At 41.5% G+C, this 23,399-nt stretch overlaps 1 protein-coding gene across 1 annotated transcript in view; it reads left to right on the top strand.

Annotated features, from left to right (window-relative positions):
- Nucleotides 1–1,776: 1,776 nt before the first annotated feature.
- The window catches only part of LOC311044833 (immunoglobulin-like and fibronectin type III domain-containing protein 1), a gene marked incomplete at both ends in the record, with an annotated part of 32,606 nt that continues 10,983 nt past the window's right edge, over nt 1,777–23,399 (top strand). Inside the window, 11 exons of the mRNA XM_084056649.1 lie at nt 1,777–1,789; nt 1,918–2,016; nt 4,350–4,596; nt 4,915–4,982; nt 5,632–5,913; nt 8,548–8,847; nt 11,224–11,526; nt 11,897–12,202; nt 16,416–16,532; nt 18,257–18,344; nt 18,432–18,552. Of these exons, the coding sequence (XP_083912775.1) occupies nt 1,777–1,789; nt 1,918–2,016; nt 4,350–4,596; nt 4,915–4,982; nt 5,632–5,913; nt 8,548–8,847; nt 11,224–11,526; nt 11,897–12,202; nt 16,416–16,532; nt 18,257–18,344; nt 18,432–18,552 (1,944 nt within the window). The remainder of the gene's footprint in view (nt 1,790–1,917; nt 2,017–4,349; nt 4,597–4,914; nt 4,983–5,631; nt 5,914–8,547; nt 8,848–11,223; nt 11,527–11,896; nt 12,203–16,415; nt 16,533–18,256; nt 18,345–18,431; nt 18,553–23,399) is intronic.

Here is a 23,399-nt window from a genome sequence, read left to right as displayed (position 1 = left end):
AATAAAAATAAAAATAATAATAATTGAGGCTAAAAAGGAGCATCTAAGAAAAAAACAACAAGAAAAAAGCATAGCACTTGCTATGCATCCCATGTGTATAACGCATTATACACATACTTATAAGGCATTATAATCCGATCATAATCCTTTATAAACATAGGTATAAGAGCTCATAAATAATCATAATGCTTTATAACCATTACCATAACACATTGTAAAGCTTATTATAATGACTTATAAGTTCAAGTATAAATGCATTGTATTATGCTTATAACACGTGATAATTACAGTTATAGTAAATAATCATAACAATGTATGATGCAATCATAACACATTATACAGCATGTTATCTTCTTCTTTGTCTTTCGGCTGCTCCCGTCAGGGGTTGCCACAGCGGATCATTCGCTTCCATTTGGCTCGGTCCTCTGCTTCCTCCTCCGTCACGCCCACTGCCTTCATGTCCTCCTTCACCGCGTCCATGTACCTTCTCTTCGGCCTTCCCTTCCTCCTCTTCCCTGGCAGCTCCATCTCCAGCATCCTCCTCCCAATGTACTCCCCTTCCCTTCTCCGCACATGTCCATACCACCTCAGTCTTGCCTCTCTCACTTTCTGTCCCAGCGGTTCCACGTGAGCGCTTCCCCTTATGTACTCATTCCTGATCTTGTCCACTCTCGTCACTCCCAGAGAGAAGCGCAGCATTTTCATCTCTGCCACCTCCAGCTCCGTCACCTGCCTGCTGGTCAGTGCCACAGTCTCTAGTCCATACAGCATGGCTGGTCTCACGACACTGCTATAGACCCTTCCCTTCACTCTCGCTGGTACCATTCTGTCACAGATCACCCCAGTCATCCTTCTCCACCCGCACCACCCCGCCTGCACTCTCTTCTTCACCTCCCTGCCACAATCTCCACTACTCTGCACCGTTGACCCCAAGTATTTAAACTCGTGCACTTTCGGTACCTCCACTCCCTGCATCTTCACCCCCCCTCCTTCCTCCCTCTCATTTACACACATGTACTCTGTCTTGCTCCTGCTCACTCTCATCCCTCTTCTCTCCAGTGCATGTCTCCACTTCTCTAGATTTTCTTCTACCTGCTCCCTGCTCTCACTACAAATTGCGATGTCGTCTGCAAACATCATGGTCCACGGGGCCTCCTGCCTGACCTCATCTGTCAGCCTGTCCATCATCATGGCGAATAGGAATGGGCTGAGGGCCGACCCTTGATGCAATCCCACCCCGACCTTGAAACCCTCTGTCCCTCCCACTGCACACTTCACCACCGTCTCACTACCCTCATACATGTCCTGTACTACTCTCACATACTTTTCTGCCACTCCTGACTTCCTCATACAGTGCCACAGCTCCTCTCTTGGTACCCTATCGTATGCCTTTTCTAGGTCTACAAATACACAGTGTAGCTCCTTTTGTCCTTCTCTATACTTCTCCATCAGCATTCTCAGGGCGAACAATGCATCTGTTGTGCTTTTCCCTGGCATGAACCCATACTGCTGCTCGCTGATGTCCACCTCTGCTCTCAATCTGGTCTCTACTACTCTTTCCCAGCATGTTATAATGACTTATAATGTCAAGTATTATAATACTTCATAATTGCTGCCCACTTGGTAACACTTGCTATGCAACCCAAAATGAATTCTCATAGTTATAATCCATTATTATAATCGATTGCTAATGCTTTATTATCACTGCTATAATGCATTATAATCACAGTTATAATGCATTATAAGGAATAATAAGGCATTATAACAGTGATTAAAATGCGTTATGACAGTGAGTATAAGGCATTTTAGACTTTATTATACAGCATTATTAAATGATCATAAAGTAACAGATGGCCATTTATAATAACTTATGATCATAGTGTAATGCAGTAATTTACCCATCCTATAACAACACAGGGACACATCGCTGGCCTGGAATTGAACCTGCGACAACCAAGGCCTCTGGCTGCCCAGGCGTGCTCACTGACCACTCAGCTATGGCCGCCGCTGATTACAGTAAGTAGTTTGATCCCACGGGATCGGCCATTCCCATATAGTGCGTGCCAACGTCTCGTCACCACGGGGGCGCGGGGGGGGGGGGGGGGGGGGGGGGGGGGCGTGGAATAGTAGCTGCAGACATACTTGGGGGGCAATGTTAAGTCAACCTGGTTTATACCCCACAAAGATGTCTGCGCTACCAAATGACACTTGTTGACGCCCACTTCAGGAGTTTTTGGTACGCACTATAGGGCACAGCAGTGGCGGACATTTTGTAGTGCCACAGTATATATATATGTATATATATATATATATATATATATATATATATATATATATGTACGTACATGATTTACATGATGAAAATTATTTAATAGTTTAAGGCTGAATCTATTAAATCATTTTCTACTGGCAGCTAAAGGTGTGCGGACTTCTCCTCTTTTCCTGGTGAAATATGACCATAAAACATTTTATTCTGTGTCAAAAAAATGTTTGAATATTGAATTATAATATATACTAATAGGGGTGGGACCAGGACCCGATTCCGGCGGTTGAAGATGGATGGGGTGGGACGATAAGGATATAGCTCACAATACGATAATGGCAATATTTTGCCCTCGATAACGATAATATCATGATACTTGATATCTGCGATACTCGATATATTGCAAAGGTTTTTTAGCAACAATTATATCCCGATATCTGTAACTGAAAAAGAAAAAAATACCCATTAAAGGCATAAATCTGGAATTATGCATTTATCCCAAAATCGTATTACATTTTTGAGCATAACGAACTGGCCTAGTAAAAAGTACACAAATATGCATGCAACACTGACTGCAAACAAGAAAGTATACAAAATAACCCCTCTCTAAAATATTGCAAATACAATTTACAGGGGAAAAATGATTTCTTAGCAGTGAGTAGCAACTTGTTTTATCAAAACTTGACAGTGCTTAGCAAGTATCTCCAATTTATTTCGTGTAAACTTATTATTAGTTTACCCTCATTTATCTCAGTAGCGCCAGGACAGGTGACATGAAGTACTGCACTCTAGTCTGTGGCAACCGGGGGAATCCATACTAGAGCATTATGCATTGTCACTCCGTTCACAAACAAAGTCAGATGTTTTCTCACTGATGGTTTATTAAGCACACTTACGGCTCACAGATCAACATCAAAACTTGCACAAAAGACACAAAAATAAACAACGATCAGAATAAACATAACATGTAACACATACAAAACATAATGAAAGAAAATACACTTGCAATGAAACGTACCTCACTGGCTGCATATTGTAGTGAAGGGAATGCGTCCAGGAAACCCAAAAGAACAACTAACAAACAAACTGAAACAAAAACAAATAGATAAATTAAACTCATAATGAAACCTAACATAAAACACAAATGTTGACATAGAACTTAAATGTTGACATTCAAAACAATAAAACAAACCTTGCCAGCGACACACTGCTTACAAACAAACACAAACACATCCGTCCTCACGGACGCGCAACTCGCTCTGAGATAGTGAGCTCTCAACCGGCACACTACCGGTTGAAGGCGACGACCGGAAGTCGTAAGAACACAACTACTGGATCTATTAGCAAAATAAAATAAATATTAGTGAAAACAAAATAATGACAAATGTAATAGGTTATGGCAGTCAAATGCATGGTGTAATAAAATATTGATATTTGCCGGCTGTGTAATATCGATATAGTTATCGCGAGGGGAAGTATTGCGACACATCGCAATATCGATATTTTGTCCCACGCCTATATACTATATTTAATAAATACCCTTTTCCAAAAGAAAAAAGCATTGACACAGCATCAAATGTTTTATGGTCATGATTCACCAGGAGCCTGGATGGCTTGGTTCCATCATTAACATAATTTATATAAATATTTTCGGAAATCTCTATGGAAAAAATGTATGGGTTTTCCATCAGTGGCACCAAAAAATGGCCGCCACTGCTATGCCCTATACTATAGACGGATTTCCGCGCGACGTCATCACAGAGCAGAATGCGCAATCTGCGCATGCCCGGGTGAAAGGCGCGTTTGAAAATACAGCCCTGAGCGGCAGTGAGCGCACTGGCCAATACAAACTAATAGGCGAGTGTGCTCCGGTGCGTAATTTCCAAACGCACCCATAGGCTTCCCCCTCCTCTGCGCGGTCATATTCCTCTCATGTTTACTAACAGGAAACCCGTCTATACTGCCGCTGCCTGCTCTAGGCTCCCAGGTCCTAGGGTCCTACCCCTCACACAGAATGTTCAGAAACGTGTTTAAATGCTTTTTACCCGAACAGTCTCACCCACAACTCAATGTTCATTCCACTTAGCTCCAGAGAAACACTTTGTTGATCAACACCGACTTAAGCTGATTGAGAAAGTGAAAAAGGTCAATAACATCCTGGATGTGCTCTTTGACAAGAATGTCATCAACCAAGAGGACCAAGAAAATGTGAGAAATAATGTCAACAATCCGGAGAAGATGAGGGCACTCTATGACCTCCTGAACACAGAAAAGGCCAAAGAGATTTTCTACCAAGGTCTTAAGAAACATGAGAAGTTACTTCTTGATGAACTGTAAGTAATGTACATTTAAATTCATGTTTAGGCTAAATATTGTATTAGTACAAGAGAATGCACCTTTTCAGGCCATTATACTTTTAGTATCATGTATAATTCTCAAGTATCCTCTTTCTGTTTCTAATTCTTACAAATTTGAATTAGTTACCCAGGATTTCCTCATTATTATGACAGGAATGTTGTTTTTAAATTTGTGGTCTTCAAAGAGACAAAACATGTTGATTTGAGTTACTGACACATGTTTGGTATTTACACCAAACATTCATTTGAATTGGTATATTTATGTTAGTATAACATTTTTTCATCTCTCATCAGGTGCCCTCAGCCTTCTCCTCCACCACTCAGTGTAACACAACCCAAAGGAGCGAATTCATCTGACCCAGGTCAGTACTGTTTGAAGTTGATTGACGTTGCAAACTAATTAGGCTGGCCCCCTATTGGTTGATATGCAGAAACTCCAATTTTGAACCCCCCAAAATGTAATACAGAAGATTAGAATCACAACATGCAATTCTAATTTGTTGCTGATCGGATCCTGTGTTCATGATATATGGTGTTAAGTTTTAACTATATTTTGATTCTACAACCTACAGTTCAAAAGTTATAAGCGAAAGGTAAAGCTGTCCGTTATAGTTATAGCGCCACTATGAGGCTGGCTGGTGTCATTTTTTTTTCCCCTGTGTAGGCCACTGGACTGTGAACCTCTCTTCCAAGTGTTGTAACTAGCCCTTACGGTTTCCAAGAGAAAAACACGTGAATGGGAGTTTTCACATTTTATTCACAATTATATTTCTATAAACGAGGAATGAACTGGGAGGAATAGCGTTGGAGGCCATGCAACGTGCAAAAAAAATTGGTGCTGATCGGATCCTGCGTCCCTGATATATGGCATTTTGAGAAACAGGCCCCTCCCACAAATGTTACAAGTCAATTATATTGTCACATCACTCCTGAGATCGTGTGTATTTCATTTTGATGTATTTTACTTAAGTAAAACATTTGAGTAACCTCTTCCTCTCCTCTCCACTCCAGTTCCTCCTGAGATAGATCTGGATGCGTCAGTGAAGGAGAAGATGGTGCTCCATGCGGGATCGACCGTCCATATCATCGCCTTCGTCTCTGGTAAACCGGCTCCGACAATCACCTGGGCATATGACGACGCCGAGCTCCCTGCGGAGGCGGCGGTGGAGACCACGGGCATCTCCAACTCTCTGGTCATCAAGAACTGCAAGCGCGCACACCAAGGCATGTACACCCTGAGCGCCAAGAACGAAGGAGGAGAGAGGAAGAAGGACATCATCGTAGAGGTCCTGGGTAGGATAACAACATTAAAATTGAGAATACATTACCAACAGTTCCGCAGTGTCAAAGTTAAACGTTTACAAGAAAAAAATGAAAAGTGCTCGGAAGTCCAAATAGAGCACATTCTTGTCTCTGGGATGCTTTTCGCGTAAAGAAAAGAACCAAACTCTTCCTCACTTCCTTTCTCTCTCTCCTCCTCCTCGTCCCAGATGTCCCCGAGCCCCCCAAGGAACTGGAGGTGACGGCCATCACCAAGGAATCCGTCACGGTGGCCTGGAGACCACCAAAGTGCGACGGCGGGTGCGAGGTGACCGGCTACATCCTGGAAGTTCGCCTCCTGGGCAAAGACCACTTCAGCCCTGTGGGGGCGGACAGCGCCTTGCTGGAGAAGACGTTCACACACGCCGGCCTGAAGGAGGGCTCCAGCTATGAGTTCAGAGTGGCCGCTGTCAACCAGGTGGGACAGGGCAGGTTCTCCGTCGCCACCAAACCCGTCGAGTGCAAAGACGAGCTGGGTGAGTACTGACTGATGGAATGAGAAGAACTCATGCCATATTAATGCTACATCATTTATGTAGCATTAATCATACATTACTAAGCATTAGTAAAGACAGTTATAAGTGTTTTATTGCTGATTAAAAACCTAATCTTTAATGTGCTTAATGATTGTATTTTCATACTTTGTAAATGATAGATTCACCATTTACAAATAAGTATTAAATCAACTTACAAACCAGTTATTTAGGAGTTGTTAATGGTTCATAAGATCATTCAGAAAGTCTTAAGTACTGTACATTTAATACAAACCATTTGTATGATTATTTATGCGTACATTTGTACATGGTTAGTGAGTGTGTTAATACATGTTTTATAAACACTTATTCATACTCAATAAATGATTTATTAAGGTAGTTACTACTCGTTAATTAAGTATTTTGCATGAGCTTATAAACAGTGGTGTAAAGTAACTAAGTACATTTACTCAAGTACTGTACTTATGTACAAGGTATTTTTTAAGGTATTTTTAGCGGTGCCAACCGCTCTATATCTTACTTTGTCTGTGTGTCCATGTGTCCGGGTGTATGTCCAATAAACAAACATTGATGACAACATCAATACGGGGCTCATCAAGGGCACCGCTTCCTTCACACAGGGTGTGATTTTTGGGGCGGTGTAGCCGCCCCCTATAAGTGGGTTTTGGACACCGACCAAAAAATATATGTACCCCCTAACCCTTCCATTGTTAATGCAAATCGATACTTTTTTCATATCAGCCAATCACATTACAGCTAGTGTCATCACCACTAACTGTAATGTGATTGGCTGACTTTGCAAATTCAGGACTGTGATTGGCTAGCGAAACACATGACACATGTGCAGCCCTATGAATAGCAGTATGGACTTTTAAAAAAGTCATTTATCCTTTTTTAAAAGTGAGTCATGTTGTGATGACCACACACCGCCCACTTCACACTGGGTGTGATTTTTTACTTTACTAGGGTATTTCCAGTTTTCAGTGCTCTTACTTCTACTCCACTACATCTCAGAGGCATTATTGTACTTATACTCCACTACAGTTTTTTGAAAACTTGAGTTACTAGTTACTTTTTAGAGTTTGATTATTATCGCAAAACACACCAACCACTTCCGCCCTATATATATATCGGCCATTTGAAAATAGCAGATCTACAAGATTTTTTATACATTTGAACTTGTGAAATGGGACATTATGCACAATGAGTTATTTTACTTTGGTACTTTAAATATATTTTGATACCAATACTTTTGTACTTTTACTCAAGTAAATCTTTAATTCCAGACTTTCACTTGTAACAGAGTATTTCTACATTGCAGTATTGATACTTTTAGTTCCAGTTCCTCCTGAGATAGATCTGGATGCGTCGGTGAAGGAGAAGATGTTGCTCCATCCGGGAGCGACCATCCATATCATCGCCTCCGTCTCTGGTAAACCGGCTCCGACGATCACCTGGGCACATGACGATGCTGAGGTCCCCGCGGAGGCGGCGGTGGAGACCACGGGCATCTCCAACTCTCTGGTCATCAACAACTGCAAGCGCGCGCACAAGGGCAAGTACACCCTGTGTAACACTTAAACCATTATTTTATACTTTGGCTATTCAAAAATAGCAGATCTACAAGCTCATGGCACGGCACAGAGTGCCGCACTATGAGCTTGTAGATCTGCTATTTTTGAAAAATCGTGAGCATTTGTGCAATCGTGAAAATATATATATTTTTAAGCAAACATTTTCAACTCAAATCTTTGCTTCTGGGAGTGCCTGGAACAAACTATTTTGAGATGGGGGTCCGCGGCTCAAATACATATAATTTTGGAGGTCCTCAACATGAAAAAGTGATATAACAACAACAATATTTTTATTGTTATATGATTTAGAAGACATTTGTAGAATCGGAACCTCAGGCCTTAATGGGTTGAAAAGGCTTTATTAAGTGGTTATATCATAAATATTAAAAACAATACATCATAAAAAGGGACCCATGTGAAGGCTAGGTTACGCATCACACATCTACAACTTCTGAAGAGAGCACATAGACAGAATTTCACCTTACCTACAGACATTAGACCACCGTTTAATCCAAAGGCCTTCTGTCTCCCCTCTCCAGATGTTCCTGGACCTGTTGGCCAGCCGTTCTCTGGAGAGGCCCTGACCCTGGACTCCTGCAAGCTGACCTGGTCCTCCCCGGAGGACAACGGCGGCTCTGCCATCACCAACTACATCATCGAGAAGAGTGAGTCCGACCGCATGGTCTGGACGTCAGTCTCTGACACAGTGACCAGGAACGCCGTGGTGCAGGGGCTCATCGACGGGAAGGGCTACTTCTTCAGGATCGCCGCCAAGAACATCATCGGCATGGGTCCCTTCATCGAGACGGACAAGATGGTGCTCATCATGGATCCCATCTGTACGGTTTTATGATGTTATCTTTTTTTTATTCCAGGTTTATGTTCATATGTGTCATGAATATAAACCTATTTCTTTTTTATTAGGGATGTACCATCGGTATCGTCCGATACTCACCTTGTTTTAAAAAAAAAAGTTGTTGGAAATCGGGCAGATTTGACTGGAACGCTGCAGGGTTAGACAGAGAGAATCATACACACAGTTATTATGATTAAAACAAATGTAAACAATACAGTACAATAGGCCTACTGTAATGCAGCAACTTAGCATCATGTTTTATTTTATAAATACAACAATCTGCCTGATTAAACAGTTATTTCATAGCGTAACATCATTACCGCCTGTTCTTTTTATGACACGTCTATAGGGCATAGCAGTGGCGGCCATTTTCTGGTTCCACTTCAAAATAGTCGATGCATATCTCCCATTGACATTTCCAAAAATATTTATATCAATTATTTTAAGCCTGGAATCAAGCCATCCAGGGTCCTGGTGAATCATGACCATAAAACGTTTGATTCTGTGAAAAAAACGTTTTTGAAAATGGCAAAACAAAGGGTATTTATTAAATATACTATATCATATAATTAAATATAAAATAAAAAAATATCACAGAAAAAAGTGTTTTATGGTCATGATTCACCAGGACCCTGGATGGCTTGATTCTAGGCTTAAATTAATTCATATAAATATTTTTGGAAATATCATTAGGAAAAATGCATTGACTATTTTGAAGTGGAACAGAAAATGGCCGCCACTGCTAAGCCCTGTAGCTTCACATTTATGATACGAGATTGGAAAATACATTAATGTACCCCTGGTAAATAGTCCCGGATATGTAGGGATCGTTATAAGTATTGTTACATTGTGCAGTTCTAGTCAGTAATATCCCAGATGGATTTAGAGAATAATCCAATGTAGACAGGGAAAACCCTAGAAAAATTTGATAAAAGGGTGTACCAAACTTTTCTCAGTTGATCCTTATGTGATTGTTCCTGTAGAATCCATTTCTGCACTATATGTTATTGTATTGTGCATATTTAATTAGATTATTTGTATATTTGAATACATTAGCATAAATAACAAAGTACAGGTCAAACAACTTGCATTTTGGTGGTTTTGTGGTAAATTAATGAATATTTTATCTCACTCAGGTGTAAGGGCATTTGTTGTGTATCCATTTGGCTACACAGGTTTATTTTGTAGTTAATTAGAAGACATTATGAATATGTAATGACTCAAAGCAAACACATGGTTCTTTTCTATTCAATGTTATTCCAAGTACTTATTTTTACAAATAGTATTATTCCTTTACAACTAATCACTATAGAGACAGTACATTTCACTAGCAAATGTTATTTGTACATGTAATAGACAATATTTGTGTTGACTAATGGTCACTACCAAACTTTTGATCCTGAGCTGATTCTTCACCAAGTGCCGCACTATGAGCTTGTAGATCTTCTGTTTTTTTTTAATCGTGAAAATTTGTGCAATCGTGAAAATATATATTTTTTAAGCAAACATTTTCAACTCAAATCTTTGCTTCTGGGAGTGCCTGGAACAAACTATTTTGAGATGGGGGTCCACGGCTCAGGTCCTCAACATGAAAAAGTGATATAGCAGCAACAATATTTTTATTGTTATAGGATTTAGAAGACATTTGTAGAATCGGAACCTCAGGCCTTAATGGGTTAAAAAGTCTTTATTAACACATCGGGTGCCAGCATTTTTTCATAACAACGTACCGTGGGTGCCAGCATTCACCCCATTGACTGCGCTTTGCTGTTTAAAGCTTTAGACTCCGCGACGAGCAAATCCACGTAAAAAAAAAAGCATCCATTCATGTTGCGCGATGACCCTGGCTACATCCTGGATCGATAACATTTCACTCGCAAGTTACAACGGGGACGGATCGCGCACCGCGCATGACCGGTTTTCCACACCGGAAACAGATTCGGAGATATACAGTAGGCGTTTTAAAGAAGGAAATAGACAGGAAGCGGATGGGAGCCATGTTTTTGTTTCCGGTGATCTATTTGGCCCTTCCTTCTCCGGATCACAATGGGTACTCCCAGAGCTGCTCCAGCCCCACTCGTGTGGAGAAAAACGAAAAAAACAAAAAGACTGAAAACACGGTTCAGACCGTGAACGGCACCAAAGCGCTACTCTGTGAAAACGCGGTTCAGACCGTGTTCGGCACCCGATGTGTTAAGTGGCTATTCCATATCAGAAATATTAAAAACAATACATCATAAAAAGGGACCCATATGAAGGCTGGGTTACGCATCAAACATCTACAACTTCTGAAGAGAGCACATAGACCGAATTTCACCTTACCTACAGACATTAGACCACCGTTTAATCCCCTCTCCAGATGTTCCCGGACCTGTTTGCGAGCCATTCTCTGGAGAGGCCCTGACCCTGGACTCCTGCAAGCTGACCTGGTCCTCCCCGGAGGACAACGGCGGCTCTGCCATCACCAACTACATCATCGAGAAGAGAGAGTCCGACCGCATGGTCTGGACGTCAGTCTCTGACACCGTGACCAGGAACAACGCCGTGGTCCAGGGGCTCATCGACGGGAAGGGCTACTTCTTCAGGATTGCCGCCAAGAACATCATCGGCATGGGTCCCTTCATCGAGACGGACAAGATGGTGCTCTTCACGGATCCCATCTGTACGGTTTTATGATCTTTTTCTATTCCAGGTTTATGTTCATATTTCAACCTATTTTTTCACCCAGAGTCAATGCCTAAACTTGTAATCCTGGGAGCTACTCTCCCTCCGCCAGCCTGGGGAGAGCCCTTGCTACTCGCCTTGTTGACTATCATCGGTGTATCTACAATGACATTCACAGAAGTTTCATGAATCTATATAGTTGAATTTCTGCTTAGTAAAGCAAACATAGACATAGTTTTCTTCAGATGTATGTAAGATTTGGTTTACTTCACAAATTACTTCACATTCTTGTCTCTGGGATGCTTTTTGCGTAAAGAAAAGCACAAAACTCTTCCTCACTTCCTTTCTCTCTCTCCTCCTCGTCCCAGCTGTCCCCAAGCGCCCCGAGGAACTGGAGGTGATGGCCATCACCAAGGAATCCGTCACGGTGGCTTGGAGACCACCCAAGTACGACGGCGGGTGCAAGGTGACCGGCTACGTCCTGGAGGTCCGTCTCCTGGGCAAAGACCACTTCAGCCGCGTGCGGGCGGACAGCGCCCTGCTGGAGAAGACGTTCACACACGCCGGCCTGAAGGAGGGCTCCAGCTATGAGTTCAGAGTGGCCGCTGTCAACCAGGTGGGACAGGGCAGGTTCTCCTTCGCCACCAAACCCGTCGAGTGCAAAGACGAGCTGGGTGAGTACTGACTGATGGAATGAGAAGAACGTATGCCTTGAAATTGTATTTGAATAAAGTATCTGCAATATCTAATCTAAATTTATCATTTCATAAACACACGTTTTAACCTAAAGCCAAATTACCAATACATGTATTGATTATATAATGACTGTATAGAAATTGATTCTACAAGAAAAATGTACACATGATCAAAGGTTTGGTAGTGACCATTGGTTAAGAAAAAAAGTCACACCCAGTGTGAAGTGAGTGGTGCCTTTGATGAGTTAATTTCATTAAGCTATATGAACTAGAGGAACAATGTTAAATCCCTGTCCATTAATTTCAAGGCTGCTCAACAGGAACACAGAGGGGTGAAGCTTAAGCAATTAAAGCCTGTCCCTATTGGCCCTAAGAGCACCTACCAAGTTTGGGAAGTCTAGCATGCTGGGAACTGGAGTTATCGCTGTTAAAAGCCCAGCCAATAGGAACATGGGGAGGGGGCGTGGCTTAAGCAATTACAGCCTGTCCCCATCGGCCGTCTAAGAGCACCTAGCAAGTTTGGGAAGTTTAGTATGCTGGGAACTGGAGTTATGGTCGTTTAAAGCCCAGCCAATAGGAACACAGAGGGGGTGGGACTTAAGCAATTACAGCCTGTCCCTATTGGCCGTCTAGAGAGCACCTACTAAGTTTGGGACGTTTAGTATGCTGGGCACTGGAGTTATGGCTGTTTAAAGCCCAGCCGATAGGAACACAGAGGGGGTGGAGCGATGGTGCGGTGCACCATTGTGTGTGTGTGTGTGTGTGTGTGTGTGTGTGTGTGTGTGTGTGTGTGTGTGTGTGTGTGTGTGTGTGTGTGTGTGTGTGTGTGTGTGTGTGTGTGTGTGTTAGGGCTTTTCGACTAGTTGACTAGTATAACCACTAGTCGACCTTGTTGGTACATGATACTGACCATGATACTGACCATGATACTGACATGATACTGACATGATACTTACCATGATACTTACCATTATACTGACCATGATACTGACCATGATACTGACCATGATACTGACATGATACTTACCATTATACTGATCATGATACTGATATGATACTGACATGATACTGACATGATACTGACATGATACTTACCATGATATACTGACGATGATACTGACATGATACTGACATGATACTGACCATGATACTGACCATGACACTGACATGATACTGACCATGTTTCTCAACAATATGAGACGTTATTGTCTCCGGAGAGTATGTTTTGCCCCCTGTCTGTCCGTCCGTCCGTGTGTCCGTCTGTGAACAGCTAATCTCCGCCACCGTTGGCTTGATCGAAGCAAAACTGTACACACACTCCCTGGATGCCAGAGCAGAACCTCTGCCCCAAAGTTTTCGCATGGGCCTTTCATAGCGCCACCAGGAGGTTGCTTTTTGCAAAACATATTTTTGGACAGTACTCCTACAGATTTTGTCCAAAAATCCTGCAATTCGGTACACAGTATCTCTATAGTTATAACACGAAACTGGTCTTTCAAATTTGCCATATTCCATCCTGATTGGCCAAAGTTGTGTACTCTTTTTTTTAACAAAATGCCGCGAATCATGAACGCAGCGTCCGATTGTGGTCAAACTTTGCACGCACATTCAAACTATGTTGAGGAACCAATGCCACCCTTTTGATATTGGCCTGTTATAGCGCCACCAGCATTTTTGGTACAAAATGCCTCAAATCATGAATGCAAAGTCTGATTGCCGTGCAAATGGCACCCTTTTCACATTGGCCTATTATGGTGCCACTAGGAGGCCACAATAACCTACCTGTCCTGGCGGAGAACTGTGCTCCAAGGCACTTTCTCTAGTTGTTTTCAAGTATTTGTTTTTTACCTTTATTTACCAAAGATAGGTTTGCTGGAAACAAATTCCATTTTTCAGGAATGCCCTGCTTCACACTCACACACTGTCATTTCAGATTTTAGCTATAGCAACATAAGTTTTTCAGAAAACTGTTTTGGATTTGGAAGGCATCAATCGGCATCAAATGGACAGATTTCCCAATGATATAAAATGCTCTGTTACTAGTAATAACCAAAATATGACGGACCCCCCCCCCCCCCATCACCCCCTGTAGCAACTCATATTGTAACTAGAAAAAGTGTTCCTTGGAGCACAGGTCTCCGCTAGGTCAGGTAGGTTATTATGGGCCAGCAATGTTCGGAAATTCGCCAATCAGGCTGGAATATAAAAAACGGGCGGAACCATCTTGATCACTTGACAATAGAGATAATGTGCACTGATTTGCATGATGTTTGGACACAATTTGTAGGAGTAATATAAAAAAGAAAAATCAGCCTCCTGGTGGCGCTATAATAGGTTCCACCGCAATCGGACACTGCGTTCATGATTTGCGGCATTTTGTTCAAAACGGGCCACTCCTGCAAACTTTAGATGTCAATGTTAGCCAGTCAGGATGGAATATGAAAAATCAAACAGATCCATCTTGATCACATGACTATTAGAGATCATGTGTACCGATTTGTGTGATATTTGGATAAAATCTGAAGGCTTAATAAAAAAAAAATGTTTGACGTACGTTGGCCTGATGGCGCTATAAAAAGCTAATGTGAAAAATGCAGGGCAGATGTTTTTCCTTGGCCTCTAGGGAGTATGAGTGCAAAGTTTCACACAGATCAGTGCAGTTATAGTTAAAAACCCAAATTGGCCTTTTATAGCGCCACCATGAGGCTGATTTGAAAATTTTGAAGTGGCATTTCTTCCTCGGCCTAGTGGGAATGTGCATGTGAAATCACAAGCTGCGTCCATGATTCCAGGTATTTAGTTCAAAACGGACCAATCCTGCAAACTTTGGAAGCCAACCTTAGCCAATCAGGATGGAATATGGAAAATCAGACAGATCTGTGTTGATCACATGACTATAGAGATACTGTGTACTGATTTCCGTGATGTTTGGATAAAATCTGTAGGAGTAACATCAAAAAATGGGTTCTGCACAAATCGGCCTCCTGGTGGCGCTATAATAGGGCCATGTAAAAAAATTGGGACAGAGGTTCTGAATTGGCATCCAGGGAGTGTGTGTGCACAGTTTCGCAGCGACCAGGCCAACGGTACCGGAGATTAGCTGTTCACAGTCAGATGGACACGCGGACACACGGACACACGGACACACGGCCGGGCAGACAGACAGACAGACAGGGGGTAAAACATACTCTCTCGCCATGCCTTTCGGCTTGGCGGAGACAACTAGAAAGAGTGCTCCAGGTCAGGTAGGTTATTTTGGGCCATCAATTTTTCGAAATTCACCAATCAGGTTGGAATAAGAAAATTAGGACATATCAGTCTTGATCACATGACCATAGAGATAATTTGTACCGATTTGCGTGGTGTTGAAAATTTGATGACATTTGTGGGAGTAATATAAATAAATTATGTTTTGCATGGAATAATATTCCATGCTGATTGGCTAAGATTGACACATTATGACAAATCAAACAGATCCGTCTTGATCACATGACTATAGAGATCATGTGTGACGATTTGAGTGAAATTTCGATAACATCTGAAGGAGTAATATCAAAAAATGTGTTTTAAATAAGTCGGCCTCCTGGTGGCGCTATAAAAGGAAGATGTGAAAAATGCAGGCCAAACGTTTTTCCTCTAAGGAGTGAAAAATGCAGGCCAAAAGTTTTTCCTCTAAGGAGTGCCATACAGTTTTACACAGATCGGTGCTGTTAAAAAAGGTAAAAACACGACTCGGCCTGTTATAGCACCACCATGAGGCTGATGAAAAAAAAATCAAGTGGCATTTCTTCCTCGGCCTAGTGGGAATGTGCGTGCAACATTTCACGGAAATTGCATGCTGTGTTCATGATTTGAGGCATTTTGTTCAAAACGGAGCACTCCTGCAAACAAACAGAGAGGTACAGATGCAGATGTCAAAGCAAGAATAGGCAAGGACAGCCTTTTTAACAGGAATAAAACTTAATCTTGCACTTTAGAGAGAGGTAACACAAATAAGGATCATCAACTCTAATGTAAAATCATCTATTCTCTCTTTCTTTCTCCTTTTTTGCCTCTACCCTCAAAGTCAGATATCTATCTGCTGAATGCTGAAATCCATCAAGCTTATCATAGTTTGGGGTTTGTTGTGCAACACAAATAGGATTATCTTTTGAAGCGACAAAGGGCCTTTTTCTGCTTGTCTCTTTTTCAGTGTCTGCTTTTGGAAGAGGCAGCTTCTACACCTGGCACATGGTGCTGGCACTGGTTGGAATGTTTACGTCTGTAGTCGTGGTCTACCTTGTCCCAGTTGACAACCAGCGAGTCCTTGGTGAGTACATAATGTTATAGATACATAATACAGAATGGAATAGAATATAATAGATTTTTTGTGGTTAGGCGGAGCACAAGTAAATATTGCAACACTCCAATGGTAGTGTGTATACCAGATAGGGGTGTGGTCCCATCTAGCCAGGGTCTTGTGCAACCTAGTTGGGCATCATTTACAGCTGCAATGAATGACATGGAGACATGCACATGTTGACATGGACTGAGACAGACACATGCATTATGATGAACGAGTAATGATGCTCATGTTAGGGCTGTGCAAGAAACCCACTGCAGTGAGCAGCAAGGCCAACTTACAGACTATTAGGCATGAGTCTACTATTACTTTACCAACTATCCTAGAAAACACACACACACACACACACACACACACACACACACACACGCACACACACGCACACGCACACACACACACACACACACACACACACACACACACACACACACACACACACACACACAAACACACTTTGCACACATGCAAGGCTTTAGAGCCCCACATGTGTGCAAATAGAATCTATGCAAAGCTCTGTTCCATTCTGGTCAAACAGATTCAGGGTGCTGATATTGTGCATGTTGGAAAGGTTCTGCTACACCAGTGGGTCTCAAAGTGTGGTCCAAGGACCCTCATGGTTCCTTGAGGGGATTCCAGATGGCCCATTACGGGTGTGTAACTCTGAGATTGTACAAATGGAACCAAATGGACCTGTAAGGGTCCATTTGGTTCCATTTGTACACTCAGAGTTATGGGGGTCCTTGAAATTTAAAAGTTTGAGAACCACTGTGCTACACTAAATGGAACAGAGCCTTCATTTCATTAGTATCATTGGTAATACCTATGAAGGAAGTAAGGAAGAGGCCCAATTTCTTTCCAATATGGCTGAGCACTGTGCATAGAGCCTTTTAGTTTATTTGGTGTGACTATTCTCATAGCAGACCCCGTAACAGTGTTTGTGTCACGTTTGGTTACAAATTGGAGCAACGGACCGGTGCACCTATAGGGCCCCGGATACCTGATTGCTAAAAAATATTAGAAAGGGAGGATAAAAAGCAAGAAAGGAAAGGAAGGATGTGGAACAGCAAGGGAGGAATAAAGGAACACAGATCTACAAGCTCAGAACACATTGTGGAGTGGCAAGTTGTGAGCTTGTAGATCTGCTATCTTCGAAAGATTTTGGCACATTATGGAGCCGTCTTGTATTTCATAGGTTGCAATAATAATCATATCTGTTTCTGTTTGCAGAAAGCAAACAATGGGGCATATATCTGTTTTAAATAGTATATTGGGGGATGCATCAATCTATCTATTATTATCTTTGTATCATAGGGAAGGTTCAGGAAAAAAATATATATATGTAAGATGGAGGGTCCTGACTTATACAGTACATATTGAATGGTCCCTTAGAGGAGGATTTATTTTCCTTTTTGCAAACGTGTAGATTTGATGGGTCTGCGGTTAATTGCGGTACTGAATAATGAGTACTTTTAAATTACATTTTGAATTCCATACTTTTACTTGTAACAGAGTATTTCTACACTGCAGTATTGATACTTTTACTTAAGTAAGAAATGTCAGTACTTTTACCACCACTGAGGGACGCTATGGTTCATGTGGTAATATGTTCCCTTGCAAATATGAACTGGAATATTTATTGAAGTATGTTGTCCTTGTATCTTGCGTTGTGACTCTTTTTTGTTTTATTATAGGAACATCATCTACAGATACTGTGTGTGCTGACTGTACTGGTGATACATATTCAGATGGTACATTTACAACTTGTCAACAACACACAGAGTAAGTGTCATTTACACAACAGTCAAGTCCAACCTTCATCATGCAAATTCATCAAATTAACATGAACTAATTAAAATATTATTCCAGATGTGAATGCATTGGACTTCAACTGATGACACCAGGAAATCATTCAAGTAATTCTACATGTGGAGAGATTTCATCATCAAGAAGCATCACTGATGTTCTTTATGATGCTGTTGTTGTTGTTGTTGTTGTTTTTTTTGTTGTTGTTCCTGGTGGTGGTTGTTTGATATTTACCCTTTGTAGTGTTGTTGACATTGTTATTGGTGTTGCTCTTGGTGGTCTTGGTTTTCTTGATCGTCATGATCCTGGTGGTGATGTAAGGTATGTTCTTTGTGTTGGTGTATGTAGTGTTGGTGGTGGTGGTGTGGTTGCTGGTGTTGGTGGTTTTGTTATTGGTCTTATTGGTGGTGGTGGTGTGGTGGTTGCTGGTGTTGGTGGTTTTGTTATTGGTCTTATTGTTGGTGTTGTTTTTGCTCATTGTGTTTTACCATTCTATTTTGCTGATATAAAGAGAACTATTTGGGGTTTTGCGGGGCCATGTGTTGTTGGTGGTGTGGTTGCTGGCGTTGGTTTTGGTGTTATTGGTGTTTTCGTTGTTGGTTTTGTTGTTGTTGGTGGTGTTGTAGTATGGTATTGTTCTGATAAAGGCCCTGATAGATTTACCAATGTTTGTATATGGGGGGTTTGGACTTTCATGTCCCTCGCATTTATATATGGCACTATGCCATACTACTAACAAGCAAGCAAATAAACAAGCAAACACCCAGCAAATAAAAACACAGCATATCACAAAAAAAGACCAGACAAGACACAAAATAGTTCCAGTCAAAAAATAACACCTGTAAATAATAAGTAAACACCTGTCTAAACAGATGAGTATTCATGCATTATTTTTATTTTATTATTATGATCTTTTTAAATCAACAGAAGGCACACAATCATGTATTTATATGTTGGCTATTCAAAAACAGCAGATCTACAAGCTTGTACATCTGCTAATTTTGGCAAAAATGTAATATATCAAACGGGAAAAAAACGAATCTTTTTGAACATTAATCTTCTATTCTGGGGGTTCCTGGCACACAACATTTTCAGATGGGGATCCGTGGGCCAAATACATATACAGGGTCCTTGACTTGAAAAAAAAAAAGAGAGAACTACTGATTTAGGAGAAGTGATTTCAGGCCTCTTTTGAACTGCTGTGAAGACAAAACATGAATGACAGAGAATTACATATTTTTGAATCTCTGTAGCATATATACTACTAAACTGATAAATGCATGAACGTTGTTAACATGATTGTGATGATTGTGTGGGAATGGGAAGGTTTATTTAGACAAGAGCTTCATGTGGAGTAATTATGGAATTCATAAATGTGGATATGTCATTATGCAAATACGTCATGAACAAAGGTGGAAGGGTTCAATGAACAACTGTGAACTATGAGGACTTTGATGTTGATGATGTAAATATTTCTGTTGATGATATTTCTGCTGTTGTTGTTGATGATGATGATGATGATATTTCTGTTGTTGTTGATGATGATTATATATTATATATGTTGAATGAATCAGTTGTATTTGCGAACGCAGCGGAAGGAGGCGCGCCGTGTGTGTCTCTGTGTGCAGCCAAGTAAATGTCCAATATAGACGTACCATACATCTCAAATGAAAGGTCTTTGAAAACTGAACACACCTGTCAAGGTTGTGTTTAAGCCCACCCCTTCCCCCAGAAGCCACGCCTCGGAGAAGGCTCCTAAAAACTCCCCATTGAAACCCCATGTTAAATGAAAAGCGCCCGAATCGCTCCCAAACTTTTTCTACCCCCCCTAAGTGGTGGTCTACGAACAAATACTTCAGCCTCAGATTTTGCCTCCGCCCCCGGAAGTGGGTGAAACAGGCACTGTAAACACTTTGTTGAATTGTTCAAAAACATTCCATTTTTTTTTTTGTGAATTTGTATTTTTCTAAGATGCTCCTTTTAACGCAGAATTCTTTGTTTTTTTTTTGTTTTTTTTATTGGTTACTTTTTTTAAATATTATTTTTTTGCGTTCGCTTCCCGCGTTCGCGCGTCTTACTTGTGTGTGTACTGGTATCTAGTAGGTCATTAAAGCTGAAATGAAACATGAACCATGTTCTTAAACCTTTATATCACATCTGTTGAGTGATGCTCTCATATTGTAATGTATATGTTTCATTAAGAGGCAAACTTAACGTTGACTGATAATCTTTATGTTGTATGATTTCATTATTGACTTGCCACCTGTGATGGGCGTGTATTATGGAACTGATTTGGGTGTGTTGTGTTCAATAAAAAGCCTCACTGCTAGGTGAGGGCAGCCTTGAGAAGCTGTGTATGAAGAAAGCTCTGTCTCGTGTCTCCGTTTTTTTAAATTCATTCCCCCGCAAGTTCGTTGTTATTATGTGTTGTATATTTGAGTTCTCATGCAGAGACGTTGCAGTTTTACCTCTGCTAACAGGTTATGCCCAGAGTAACCAGAAGAACTCTAGACAGACGCATGTTGTATAGCACGCTGTGTCGTATCACCATGAGGAGAGCAGGCGAGCCAAGTAGCAGCTGGTCGAGACTTTTGTTTGACGGGGATGAAAAGAATTACGAACTATGGGAGACTACGTTTTTGGGCCACCTTCGTTTGCAAGGGTTGAAAGAGACAATTTTAACAGAGCCCGATACTGAAGAAGAAGGAGCAGAAGAAGCGCTGCTGGAAGACGCAGCGAAAAATGTGGAAGCATGTGAGGAGCTAATCCAGTTCCTGGATGATAAAAGTTTATCGCTGGTGATGCGAGAGGCATCCGATGACAGGTGGGCAGCACTAAAGATTTTAACCGAGTGTGTAACCGAGTATGTGATTTGTGCAGAGACCGCCATCACTGCGTTAAAGATGCAGTGCCATGATTTATTTTCCGCCTAAAAAATACTTACTTACTTACTTTATAGACGCGTGAAAACCAGAAAAGGCTCAAAACTATGGCACTGCATCTTTAAGAAACGTGGGAGAGACTTTAAGTGACGGGTTACTAGTTGCTATGGTTTTAAATGGGCCCCCTGAGTTATAGCTTTAAACAGCTATAACTCCAGTTTGCAGCATGCCACCAACTCCACATTTGGTATGTAACACTTTTGAACAATCTTGAAAGTGCTGAAGATTTTGAATAATTTCGATTTTTTTTTTTAACACAAAGCTTCTCTTATGGGGGTCACTGGCACAAACAAGTTAGAGGAAAACTGATTTAGAAGGCATTTGTAGAATCGGCCTCAGGTCTTAATGGGTTAATAGGAACTTCTCGTCACACAGTCAATCCTCCGGCCTGCCAGCCAGGAGAAGTGCCTCTGCACACAATTTAACAAGGTACATATTCCCCCTGGGAGTAAAACAGGAGAAGCTGGACAAGTCCTTGTATGGTTATTTCATGCAGTGGAAAGATTTTACTTAAGTAAAAGTAGCAATAGCACAACATAAAGTACTCTTTTACAAGTAAAAGGCCTGTGTTCAAAATGTTACTTGACTAAAAGTATTGGCATCAAAATATACTTACCTGTACCAAAAGTAAAAGTACTAAAATGTTTGAAAATAGCAAATCTACAAGCTCAAGTTGTGAGCATGTAGATCGGCTATTTTCAAATAAAATCTAAAAATAGAGTCAAAGTCATGATAATCCCTCATTGCAGGTCCAAGCTTTCTGTTCAATAGGCTCTATGCACAGCAGCCATATTGGGCCCCTACCTTGCTTCCTTCACAGGTGTTACCAATGACACTAATGAAGGCTCTGTTCCATTTAGTGTAGCACAGTGGTTGTCAAACTTTTTTAATTTCATGGACCCCCATAACTCTGAGAGTGTACAAACGGGAGGGTCCATTTGGTTCCATTTGTACACTCTCAGAGTTACACCCTCTCAAGGAACCATGAGGGTCCCTGGACCACACTTTGAGACCCACTAGTATTTCTAGTGAGCCAACATGCACAATATCAGCACCCTGACTCTGTTTGACCAGAATGGAACAGAGCCTTCATTAGTATCATTGGTAACACCTGTGAAGGAAGGAAGAAGAGGCCCAATTTTTCTCCAAAATGGCTGCTGTGCATAGAGCCTATTCATATGGTTGATAGACAGACAGTACCGGGGACAGACTCCCGCGTGTTATAGGCTGATACCGACAATAAGCCACTCCCGACCTACTTATTAGATCAGCTATTGTCTAATTGCCAAAGTATTAAAAAAAGAGTTAAAGAGTTTAAACTGTTCCTCGTCTTGGAACCCCCTCAACGTCCCTAGACCCCACTTTGAGAACCTTTAGATACCTCACTAACATTATACAGATTTTACTGTACCTTTGAAAAATCATGGAATATTCTCTGTGACCGCCGTCCTCACGGAGAACGGCTATAGGCCTTTATAGGCCTTTCCCCACAGGAAATAAACAGGAAGTAAACAAGCTTTTATTTTTTGAAACCCACTAAGACCAGGAACGCATCTGTGTGCCATTTTTTTTATTTGTTTGGCTATTAAAAAATAGAAGATATACAAGCTCATAGCGCGGCACTCGGTGCCGCGCTATGAGCTTGAAGAACATTTTTCAAAGCGAAAATGTTTAACTCAAATCTTTGCTTCTGGGGATTCTACAAATGTCTTCTAAATGTTCCTTTTTTTAACTTATGTTGCTATATATAGTGGTTCTCAAACATTTTTCTTGTCAAGGACTCCAAAATGATATGTATTTCACCCCCCCCCCCCCCCCCCCATCTCAAAATATTCTGTTCCAGGGACCCCCAGATGCAAAGATTGAGTTAAAATGTATGTATATAGTGGGGTTGGTGAAAGGGCCTACTCTGTGTGGAGTTTGCATGTTCTCCCCGTGTCTCCTAGGGTAGTTAATACCCTCACAAAAACAAGTAGTAATCCTGGTCGCTATACCGCCTCCCCCATGACAGCCGGGGCGCCTAATGGAGGGGAAGGGAACTGGTTGGAATAACGTATTCCTTCCACGCGCTACGTCCAACCAGGGAAAC

This window comes from Gymnoscopelus microlampas (assembly GCF_963454915.1).
Source record: "Gymnoscopelus microlampas genome assembly, chromosome: 5".
NCBI lineage: Eukaryota > Metazoa > Chordata > Actinopteri > Myctophiformes > Myctophidae > Gymnoscopelus > Gymnoscopelus microlampas.
This window is presented reverse-complemented; position numbering and strand designations above follow the sequence as displayed.